The 12,176-nt window shown below is 42.3% G+C and overlaps 1 protein-coding gene across 1 annotated transcript in view; it reads right to left on the bottom strand.

Moving 5' to 3' along the window:
* The window catches only part of INTS7 (integrator complex subunit 7), a 54,792-nt gene extending 52,218 nt beyond the window's left edge, over nucleotides 1–2,574 (bottom strand). Inside the window, exons 1-2 of the mRNA XM_017729597.1 lie at nucleotides 2,428–2,574; nucleotides 1,889–2,045 (exon numbers count right to left, since the gene is read on the bottom strand). Of these exons, the coding sequence (XP_017585086.1) occupies nucleotides 1,889–2,045; nucleotides 2,428–2,574 (304 nt within the window). The remainder of the gene's footprint in view (nucleotides 1–1,888; nucleotides 2,046–2,427) is intronic.
* Nucleotides 2,575–12,176: the final 9,602 nt, after the last annotated feature.

The raw sequence follows: 12,176 nt of genomic DNA on the forward strand, positions 1-12,176 counted from the left end.
TTGGCTCTTGAGCACAAAACACGTGCTGCTAGAATATAGGAGTTATCTGCAGAGACTGATTCAGAGCTGGCAAACAGAGTACTATTTCAGACCTGCTGGGATGAACCTAGTAGTTCCCCACCCATTTTTGTGGAACAAATTGTGAGATTGAGGTATTGATTGTTGACCTATATCATCAAGTGTAGCAAGCAGAGTTTCCTTTGGCAATTACTTTTGTGGTTTCTTTAAGTTGTACTACTTTCACTGTGGTTTCGTATAACCAAATTTCTGGAGCAGGCCTGTGTGTGGACAATTTGTGATTCTTAAATCTGGAGAATGATAATACCATTCTGCAAGATTTGTGGCAGAGAAGGTAGGAAACATCCAAAATAACCTGCTTTGGTGTGATGCAGGTTGACTGCAGGTATTTGCAGTATTGTATTACATGCAATGACAGCATAAATGGAAACAGCTTTAATCTGGCTTAGTAGAAGCCTGAATAATACATGAAGCCTTAGAAAAAAAAGCCTGATCTTCCTATTCTTTATCTCAAATTTGTGTTTGCTTCTTGTCATGACACTCATCCAGTTCCCAGGATAACTTTTTTCCCATTGTCCAGTGTGTCCACAGTACAACTTTCAGACTGGTTTGGGATTCAGAGTGTTCATACCCAACTAGTCATGCAATATTTCTGCTGAATGAATTTGTAATGGTCATTATGGATCAAGAATTGCTGAGGTTGCTACTTTCTTCTCCCTCTAGGAGCTCAGATTTTTGAGTGCAACTAATTTCCCAGCTGAGTTATTAGTGTCTCGTATGTCCTCATTAAACTAAAGATTAGGAGAAGAAATCTTGGCAGTTACATTCTCGTAGTCCACATTGAAGTAAGTTGTTATGGACTAGCATATTTTATCAGGAAAGGAGCCTTTAACTCTGTTTTGTGTGTTGAAGTTATTTGTAGTGGGATCCTTTAATATGGGGTCCTATTCAATTTTGTTCTAATGCAGCAGTACGTGTATTTTGGATACTAGATAGATAATACAGTGAAAGGAAGGATCAGAAGAGGCTTAGTATGGTACATAACCAGTCATGTAGGTGCTCACTCAATATGTTGTTTGTGAGACAGCCCAGCATAGTGAAGAAGATGGCAGGTTATTCACACTAGACTTCTCACTGTTCTAATGAAGTGCTAGTGCTGAGAGCAGGGAGTTTGGATTAAAGCACTGGTATACACCAAATGTTTAGTGCTCTCGTGCACAGGGTAACTTAAGGCACTACCTTGTTTAATTGCATCAGCCTGAGTTAGGTGAATGAGAAAACAGGCATCTTACAAACCCACTAATGTTCTCTGTTGGAGGGGGCTGGAAATTAAAAAAAAAAATTAAAAATAAAAGAACCCTGTCTAATATTGCTGCAGACCAAGATCTTTGCTATGTATGATTCCCACAGTTGTTAGTGAGGTCCTTAGGCCCATACTTATGACTGCTGTTTCCTGGGTGTTCAGAACTTCTCTTTTACAAGCAGAGGCATTTATATCTTGGCTGGTAAGCTCAAAAGCCACTGTGAAATACCTGTTTGAGAATCATTTGTTTTAAAGGAATAACTTACTACAATGACAGATTTTATTTCCTTTGGAATATAAGTCCTTGTTCAGGAGGGGAAGAATTTCTCAAACTTCCCTGGGTGTGTTAAATAACTACTGTCTCAATTCTGATACAGCATTGCAGAAAGTCCTCCAGCAAAAAAGATGAGAGAATGAAAATATGTCTTTCACTGTTCTCACACTTTAAAAAAATCTTTAAAATATGCAGCTAGTAATACCTGACTAGGAGCATTATTCACATGGTGGGGCATCACAGTGTAAGGCTTCCTTGGAACTGTAATTAGCTGTGGGACCTGCTTACAGTACCTTTGTCCCTCAGCTCGGTTATGCAGCTGTTAAAGATGCAGGGCAGGTGGGGATCAGCCTTTTTCCCAGGAAGCTCTCTGGACTGAACCAATGCAAAGCTCCAGCAAGGCTGGATAAACTTGGAAGATTCCGGATTTGTTTTGTCTGTTTGTTTTGGCTGTAGCTCATGTAAGAGAGCTTATTACTGAAGGGATAGATGGCAGACATTACTCCAATGTACTGTATTATACTTTATCAGTGTGATACAGGATTTTATGAAGGACTTGTACTAGTTTAACTAAAATCAGAGGGATTTATACAACTTCTTAGTTCAAAAGGGTAGGTCTGAGGCACATGGTCAGCACTGATTCCTCTCCTGGTTGGAAGGGGTGTTTTTAAAAGGACTGTCCTTAGTCTGCTGTTCTGTGTTCCTCATCAGACTACTTATTTCTCCCCTCTTAGGGCGACCAGCCAGCCCACAGAGCACTCCTGCCAAGGCCTTGACAGCGGGCAGCATGTGCATTTCCTCGCCACGGCCCGCTGCCTGTGCTCCCACTTACTCTGGAGACCTTCCGCTGCCAACCAACACTCCGACGGTCGCTGTCAAAACCCCGACCACCACAGCCTCCACCCCAGCCAAGCCCCCTGGAGCCAGCCTGTGTGCCTCTCCCAAACTGATCCCTTCCTCCAAAATGTCCATCAAACATTGGGTTACAAGGACTCCGTGCTCTTCTCCTCTGGAAGTGGAGAAAAAGGCTCCTTCTCCTAGAAAAGCCCTGGCAGAAGTCCCCCAGGGTCTCCTGGAAGCTGCTTGCCCTCCCAAAGTCCCACACTCACAGTTTGAAAAGCGTGCCAAGAGAAGGCTTGACTGCAGCAAGGAGGGTGATGCGGGGCAGAAGTGTCTGCAGGCCTGTAGCTGTGTCACTGAGCTGGACCATGCAGCTAAGAAATCCAAGCTGAATTTATGTCACTTGGTTCCAGACCAAAAAGCTTCTGATGAAGACTCTCTCAGCCTGGCTGACTTGGCTAACGACCATGAAAGCTCCAGCCACAGCCCAAAAGAGCCTTCCCTTTCTGGAAGCCATATTAATCCATCAGGCATTCAAACTTCCCCCCAGCTTTTCAGATCTCCACATGGGAAAGACACTGAGGTAGTAGATAAAGAGAACAGTTCTCCTGAAAGAAAAAATTGGTTGTCTGCTCTGGGAGAGAAGCTGCGGACTGGCAGAGCTGGCAGCCAGAGCACATCAAACAGCCCCCTGTCATCCTGCAGTCCTGGTGCCAAAAGACAGGAGTCTGTGGCAGTGGCCACTTCGCCAAAAACTGTAAGTAGGGCAGCCAACAACATTGTCATGAAAGAAGTTATCCTTAGCTGCCTCTCTCCCCTTGTTTGTTCTCTCCTGCTCAGACACAAAGAACTACCTGATCCCTTAGACTATGGACAAAAGGGATGATTTCTGGCCTAATAAGCCAGATACATTAATGCTTTTATCTACTAATCCCCTCCACCCAGGAACAGAATTTTTATGATGTGTCCTTCATTTTCAAGGGACTTAAGGCATGCAGGAGCTCAGAGATCTTTGCGGCTCCCAGCTGGATGTTTGAAGGATGTAGCCGTCATCTTAAATACAGCTGTACTCTGAGAGGCACAATAATGCCAACAGCTTTCCTGGCAGATCTCCTGTTTATGTGTTCACCATCACATCTGCCTGTTTATGTTACTGGAAAGCTACTTAAGCACTGGAAGAAAGAGCTAAATTCTCTGCCAGCTCAGGTAGCAAAAGAATTTGTTACCCACGTTAAAACTGTGGGGCATTAAATAATGCCTTCAGTTCCTTCAGTGGAAAACTGGCAGAAAACAAGAGCTGTGCAAGAGTCAGAGGGCAGGCTACCTACATCATGCTACTTTTGGTGTACAGGAAGCCTGGCACAGAGCTCATCCTAGGATCTGAAATGAAAGTTAAGCTTATAAAGCAGCTGAAAACGTTGGCCTGAGGGTTTAACTAGGAAATTACAATTACATTTTTTAAAACAAACCAAACTTGTCTCTGAAACTGGACTCCCAGTGTCTTTGACTGAGTCTTATTTCAGTAAATGTTAGGTAAATTTTCAATCATCAAATTTTAGTTGTACTCTCAATTGAATATCGGATGCAAGAAGTTGTTGCCGTCATAGAGGCTTCTTTCATTTACCTGTTTTCATCGCTTCCAACACTTCTATCAGATATGACGTGGGCAAGCCATCACTCCTTAAGTTATTCATAGCAGCTGTACTTTTCATGTCATGGCTGTACCAAGAAATCGTGGCTATAGGAAACCTACAGCTACTTGTGACTACTTGTGCTTCATGCTGTACGTGTTTAAACACCAGAGAGATTTGCCCTGGAGAGAGATTACTATAGAACAATTATCTTTTCTGCCCAGTATGCTCTGGTTCAGATTTTGGGATGCTCCTGTGTTGTTCTCATAGCCTGAGGAGATGCCAGGAATACCCAACAGCATTCCTTGATTTTACTGTATCTTGGAAATCTGCAGCTCTCTTACCTGCTGTAGGGAAGCTGAAACTGCAGCTGGAGTGCATTTCTCATGGCAGTGGGACAACCCGAGGATTTAGACAGCATCTCCTGTAGGTACTAAGCCTCCTATCAGTGAGACAGATAGTTATAAAGAGCCTTTCATTTACTCTCTTAGTTGGGAAGCCGAGCAAACTGGAACGATGATGGAGGGGAGACTTTGAGACTCCTGCAGCATATGAACTGTTAACCTAGAAGTGTTTCATGTTGGTTTTGGTTTTATTTCTTGCTAGGCTTCAGCCACTTCCGTTTCCATGAGGAAGATCTGCACATACTTCCACAGGAAGCCACAGAGTGACTGAAGCAGCGTGCAGTGGTTGCACCTGAGGGGTGTTGACACCGAGGTATCAGGACCAGACCTAACAATGCCAACAACGATGCACCAGGATTACACAATTTGTTGTCAGAACTTCACAGACTTGAGGTTTTAGTCTTCCTGTTTTTAAAGTTGTTAACAGTTGAAGTCAGCTGAGTGTGTAAAATACACACAATACTTACTCATGGTCTCTTTCTGACTTAGGGTATGTATTTTCTTATAAACAAGGTGGTTTTTACGTGGCAACTGTTCTAGTCCAAAGACAGCAACAGCTCTGCTGTGTATTGTTGACAGGCACATATAGCTTGTTAGTTAATGTTACTAATCTGCTGTTCAAATCTGCTTCTACTTAAGAGTAGTGTGTAAATCATTACACCCTCCTGAATGTGTGTACAGAAACTTACTGGAGGTACAGCTGAGCCTCTTCATGCCAAATGGCATTTCTGCAGTTACTCCTCTAGCAGTGCAATGACTGCCTGCTTCCAGCAGGGAAGTTAGCAATGTGTTAATTAAATATAAAAAGCTTTTAAATACCCCATGTCCATCTGATGGTGACTATGATGTAAGAAGAGACAAAGTATAATCAAGTACGTAATGCCTGTACTCCCCTTGCCATCCCCTTTCTTCTCCACTCTGGAAACTACTGTATTTATCTACTTAGCTGCCTCTTGAACCATCAGCACTACAGCTCTTGAGACCAAAAGTTTACCACTTCTATGAAATAAAATACTGGTGAGGTGTGTTAGAAGAATTACTTTGGTCTATCCTAAATAGGCATCCCCTAGCAGCCCATTGCCAGTCAGCTCTTACAGGTTCAGCCTGTAGCAAAGGCATTAGTAACTGCTTATAACATACCTGCATAACACTTTTATAATACAGTAGTTACAAAATGATACCTTATAAACTGGGAGAGAGGCAACTGACATTTTAGAAAGCACTTGAGAGCGTTTACGTATTAATTTTAAACGCTTTGCCATTGTTAGTCATCCCTGGTGCTGATAGAACATGGTCACTGAAATGAGATCACTGTCCTGCTAGCTAATGACACTAATTTCTCAGCCAAGCTTTCCCCAGGATCTTCTAGTAGAAGTAGGATCTTCTGTTAGAAGAGCCTCATCTTAGGTTGGAGCATTTACTCTGTTTTCTAGTGTAATAGTTCCTGTGAACTTCAAAACCAAACCCTCTGAATCCCTAGTAAGTTTCTCTACTGCAGAAGAATTGAGGTATTTGAAGGGGATAGGATCCCACTAACTTATGTTTTCTATCCTAAATTTTAACACCTACTTCAGAGTAACATTGGAAAGCAAGGTAGCCGAAAGGGATTAGAAGGAAACATGCTGGTCTGTATTTTATGTGGTAGATTGTATTTTGCAAGGAAATAAATTACTTGAGATAAAATGGCTTTTGTGAAAGGTCTGTTACAGCTACAAAGCAAAAGTAGATGTGTAGTGTGCTTTTTAAAAAAAGAGTAGTTACTATCATGTTGCATCTTTTAGCAGAAGCACTCGGGTATGAATAGGGGCCAGAGCAGCTTTCTCTTGTTTACTGAATTACAGGCCATCATCCTATGAAAGTCAATGTAGTGCTTCAGGCATATTTTTATAATTCTTCTTAAAAAAAATTGATTTTTAAAAAGTGATTATCTGAATAGATCTAGTACCTTAGGCAAAACAGGAATATAAAAAAACCTGCTTGTTTAATTTTAACCTACTTCTGGATATTGAAGTAGATGGAAGTAGTAGAAACATAACCTAAAATAAGTAGGTTTGGGATTTAATTCAGTCTTAATTTTAATTATTATAGTGGCTGTGTGGGGTACAACCTGCCTTGCCTACAACCAGATTTTCATGCAGGATTCTTCCATGCAGTTTGTAAAAAACATTGCAGAATAAGGAAATCTGAACCCTATTGAAATACATGAGAGTCATCAGACACTTCAACAATAGGATTTCATCTTTCTCCACTCTTCCACAATATTTTCCTCCTCCAGAAATGTTCTGCAGCCAAACCATTATCTCCTGTATCTTGTAAATGACTACCTAGAGATGATATACACTTATGGGTTACCACTTGGATGAATAACATTCTGTGGCCATGTGAGATTTTCTTCTTTCAGATGGTACTTGTTTAGTGGAACAACTTGCTTTGTGGACCACCAGGCATTAATTTTTTCATCTGAAGCTTGTATCAACCTGGTTCAGAGTCTAGGAGAACTAAATAAAACGTATTTTTTTATGTCCAACTACCTTGACCTTACTGTGATAAAATCAAAATTGCAAAAGCACAGAAAAATTGCTGATACAAATCCTATGTCGGGGTTCAGAGTACCCAGTACTGCCTTTACCTGAGAAGCTTGATAAAATAAGCATCCAGAGAGCTGCTTTGTATTGTTTTTGGCCAGCAAGCTATACCTCTGAATTTTCTTTCCGATACCTCTGAATTTTCTTTCTTTCTAAAGGATTTACAGAAACTCTGACCTCCATGTTTTACAATCAAATTAAGCCTTTTAAGGTATTATTCCCAAATCCTACATATGTATGTAAATCCCACCTTAAGTATCTTACAGGTTTTTCCATGCAGATGATAGTGCTTCCTGATGTCTTGTCTCTGTCCTCGGTGTTCACCCTCTAACTGCCAAGTGCGATTTGGAACTGACCACAGCAGTTTCTTATGGTGCTGCATCCAAGAGCTGTTGCTGCTGCTCTGTTGGAAGTTGTGCCTCTCCCTGCTCAGCTCTGAGCAGCCAACCAGTTTGGATTAAGGGCAGCTTGACAGCGACTGGGGCTAACCCTGCTTGGCAAAACTGAGCAGGCACTCCCAGGATCTGTACAGATGCATGGTCAGCAAGCCTGGGCAAGCATTTCTGCTGGGAACAGCACTCACTTCACAGTCCCTTGGGGAAGCTAACTACCAAGAAAACCTAAAATTTAATTGCCTCAGTTCCCTGCCTCAGCAGATAGTTGTAGACCAAAACCGTGGAGGGGACTGATGTGAGCGTGTGGGGACAACATTGCCACCAAGGGGACTGTGCTGTCTAACTACCTCTTGATGTGTAGAGCTGGCCACTTCTTGTTGGTCAGGGAGTGCTTGAGTCTTCCTCTGGCATGGTTGTTTCTGCAGCCACTGAACATGGCTGAAATCTCCAGTATGGTGAGTGTCCACACCACCTTGTAAACTGAGGTGACAGAAAAACGCACTACTGTGGCATTGAAAAATGTTCTAGTTGCTCTCTGTATGTGGTATATAATTTCTTAAGTTCTGTTTAGAAATAGATGCTTTTCAGCCAGGGATTTGCCAAAAGCATTTGGTAGCTGGGTATTCAATGGTTTGTGTGTGGCTCTTTTAAAGAAGCTCCTCAAGGTCAAATATTAAGAGTTTTTCATCACCAATATTTTTTTGCCAGTAAATGGGAAATGGTGTTCATCTTCAGGTCCACTAAAATCAAATTTCATTCTTTCCCTCCTGAAGCTGACCTAAACAGTTTTGCAAGTGGAAATTACCACCCTCTGTCTCTACACAGAACACAGAACCCAATGGTTCATGTTTTTCCCTCTCTCTGATTTATGTATGGCCCAGTGTACAATAAATAAAATACATCCTGCTACTATACAGCATCCATGTGTTGTCCTTCAAAGAACAGCTTAACCCAAAACAAACTGCTCTTCATCTGCACTGCGCAAAATGCCAAATACAATGCAAAGCATGGATGTGGGGAAAGCAAATATGAAAAAGTCCATATGTAATTTAAAATTACTTAAACATTTCATGTCAATTGTTTTATAGAATAATGCGGAGTTGATACGAGGATAGCATGAACCCAGAAGGGAAAAAGCAAAATTATACTCGATGATAACCTTTCAATTTTAAGCCGCAGTCTGAATTACGTATTTTTTTAATCAGAATAACTAACTTTCCATCTTAATTTGTGCATTATGGAAAAATTCCAGGGACTAGAAGTACAGCAGAAAGACACATTGCTCCAGTCTTGTGCAGCTAGACAAAGACTCAAAGATCAGAAAGCGTTATGTCTAATGAAGTCTGAATACCCCATCTTAATTTTTCAATATGGTATTTTTAACTCTGCTGAAGCTACAGCAGTTCTTATTTTTGAAGTTGTCCAGCCTTGATTTAAACACTTTGCATGATCACAGGTCCATTACAGTTGCACATAAATTATTCTAGAGTTGAGCTACTGGGAAAAGACTGATTGTTGGGATTTGTTTAGCTTTGTCTTTTGCCTGTTAGCTCAGGTTACTCACTTTCTGGTCTGGATTGAAGATATTTATACTACATTAGATCGTTTATCAAATTTGTAGAAAGCCCAAACATGAGACAACCAACTCTTGTTCTCCTCTTTCATGAGCTAAAGAGATTCTACATACAAAACCCAGAACAGCCAAGGAAGAGCTTCATTCCTTCACATTAAAGAGCCACAGTGGTAGCTCCACTTAGATTAACACCAAAGCCACTCTTTACTTCACTCAGGTTTGTGGTTTACTTCTCTTGTCTGAAGAATGACTGAATCCTTTGGCAAAGTATCTTCAACCACCCACTTCTGTGCCATCCCTGGATTTTTTCATTTGGGTCATAAATTATGTAAGTCCCTGGTTGCTTCATAAGTGTGCTCTCATGTTGTATTGTGTGTGTGGCAGAGGAGGAGATGGACATAAACCCAAGCAGCAAAGACAGGGCTGACCTAGTAGAGCTGATCATTCTTACATTGACTTGCTTATAACTGTGGCAAACCCGTTTGATTAGGGGTTTTATCCGTCTAATTGTATCATTATGATAAAAATATCAGTTTATTCTCCTATTTGTGTTCTTGCAAAAGGTGTTAACTACCCAAAAACCAGACTAATAATAGTCCATGCGACTGTAAAGCCAGCTCCAGCAATAGCAAGGTAGGCTGTGTTGACAGGAGTTTAGCAGATATTGTCAGAATGTATTACTGAATTATTCAGTGTCACTGTTATTTTTGTTCTGCTGATTTTTGTGGATTCACTGACAGAGGAAGTGACAGTTTGTATACTGAGATCAAGAGATCCCTTGGATTCTTGAAAACAACCTGTGACTGACATAACTGCAATGAGTTCTTATTTGCTTGAATGGACAGATTTCCTGCAGGTAGTTGACAGCAGGGCGATTATGTGAAAATTGGAAGTGTTACATCATAAGGAATTGGCTGTTTGTACACATCCAGTTGTTTGAAGAAGCAGGACTGGAGGAGTGATAAAGAGAAAGCTGATGTTTGCACAAGTTAGTAAGGGGAAAACAATCACAAGTGTAAAAGAGCAAAGTACATTGCGTAAGACAGACAACTGGGGAGAAACTAATCTTCATCCAGTTGTTACATGCTTAGACGAAGGAGTAGGGCTTGGGAGGCCCATGCTGCACTTTTGTATCAGACTCACATCTATATACTCTTATTTTTTCCTCTGTGCAATGGGACAGTTGTCCATGCTTGCCAATTCATTCTGATTAAGAGAGGGTGTGAATTTGAAGGCTGTGCCTGGTCCTTCTCTTTGTGGACACTCTTCCTCCACCTGTTCTAATTTAACTTAATCGACTCCTGAAAAGCAGTCAGTTTTGACAGAGTACTGAGATTAATCAGAATAGGGTTTTCTTGTTTCAGAATAAGCCTGGTTTTGCACTGGGTTGTTCAGAAACAGCTATTCTGAAAAAACATCTATTCAAACAGCCCTACAGTAACACCACCATATAGGTGAATCTTCAAGAAAGTCATGTGAGACTGCTAGGGGAGTGGTATAACATAAAAGCAAGGATACTCGAGCGTGAAGGCAGCAGGAAAGATTTCTCCATGAAAATTAATTTCTTAATTTCCTTAACTTGGCACCCCCAGCTGTATCAGTGTGAAAGAGGGACACAGAGAAGGGCTCTGGCGTTGGGCCACACAACCTGTGGTTTGGCTGTTGATGTGCTTCTGCCCATCCAAGGCTGAAGGGACCACTGCTGCTGCCCCTGCTTCCTGGTGGCAGAGCCCCCCTCACCTTTCTGCCGAGTGAGAAAGAATTCCATTCGCTTATGGATTTGTACAAAGCTGTGCTGCTCTGCTTTCCCACCACATACAGGCCCATGGAATGGGGAGTATTCCCTTAGTGGCCGCATTCCCGGCCCCAGAGCATCTCTGAGGCTGTGCCTGCATCCCTGCACCTCCACCCCTCCTAGCACAGCCCTGCATCGCCGCCTCCCACCACCTTCTGTCTCCGCTGCTGCCCCAGAGGGCCCACAGTGGGTCCCCTACTGTGCTCACACAGCTGAAGTGCTGAAAAGCACGTTCTGGCTGTGCCTTTATCTGCTTGCTGTGCACCCAGCAGGGACACCACCTTGGGCCACCCTTACCACAGGGCGTGCGTGCAGCCTTCCCTTTCATTTTCTCCCTGGGAGGCGGGGAAGAGTGAGTTTTAAATATAATGCTGCGAGTTCAGTGCTGCTAAGCTGAGCCTGTCTGATTGCAGATGCAGCTGGAGCTCCTGGCTTAGTCCTGGCACAAGCAAGTTAAGGACAAAAGGTCTTCGTTCCTCTTATGCAAAGAGACAATTTCTGTGGCAGCTGAGGGCAGCATTAGTATTCATGCCTTGGCTGGTCTGGCAGCAAGGCGGCTAACTTGATATTAACTGTGGCACAATGACTGGGGTTTATGGGCTGTTTCTTAATATATATCACAGGTAGCCAACCAAATGCCTCTTTATCCTAATCTCCTTGGGGTACCTGCTCTCCTACCTGCTCCAGCAATGGCATTGGGTTTTTTTCTTGCAATGGTAGTGGTTTTTTAAGAGCCATGGGCAGGTTCCCTACTTGGCTCATTTGTTGTTGTGTTGTAATTTTGGATTGGTTTATTTCCCAGCTGACCAAAGTTCCTCTTAAACTCAAGTCATCTGTGTTTACAAATATTTTATTGTGTAATATACTAAAGCTTTTTCCCAGCATTTGAACTGGGCCATAGATTTGCTGCTGAGACATTTCCACATTGTATGCATTAGAAACGTGTTACCCTGAATGACTAAAGGAAATTATTTCTGCTCCAGGAAGCAAAATGATGCTGAGTGAAAGAGAGAAGAGGGTTTGGAAACAAGAGTTTCCCCTTTGCTCGGGCCCACTGAAATGCTCTCTCCCCTTCCCCCTCATTGTGTATCTCACCACAGCTCAAGGGTGTGCCAGAACATGTTCCCACAACCTTTCAACCCATTCAGCACAGCCTGCAACTCTCCTGGCTATTTTTGTGTACGCCACTCGATGATTAAGTGCCCAGGACTGTGATAATACATCCTTTCACCACTGGCAACCAACAAAATGCAGTCTCAGCTGCTCACAGACAGCTTTTCCAGTTCTTCTTCCTTAAAAAAAATGGATTATCGATAGATTAGCCTTCTGATCATAAGGGTATAAACTTGGAGATGTGT

The sequence above is a fragment of the Corvus brachyrhynchos genome, unplaced genomic scaffold (genome assembly GCF_000691975.1).
Source record: "Corvus brachyrhynchos isolate BGI_N302 unplaced genomic scaffold, ASM69197v1 scaffold101, whole genome shotgun sequence".
NCBI lineage: Eukaryota > Metazoa > Chordata > Aves > Passeriformes > Corvidae > Corvus > Corvus brachyrhynchos.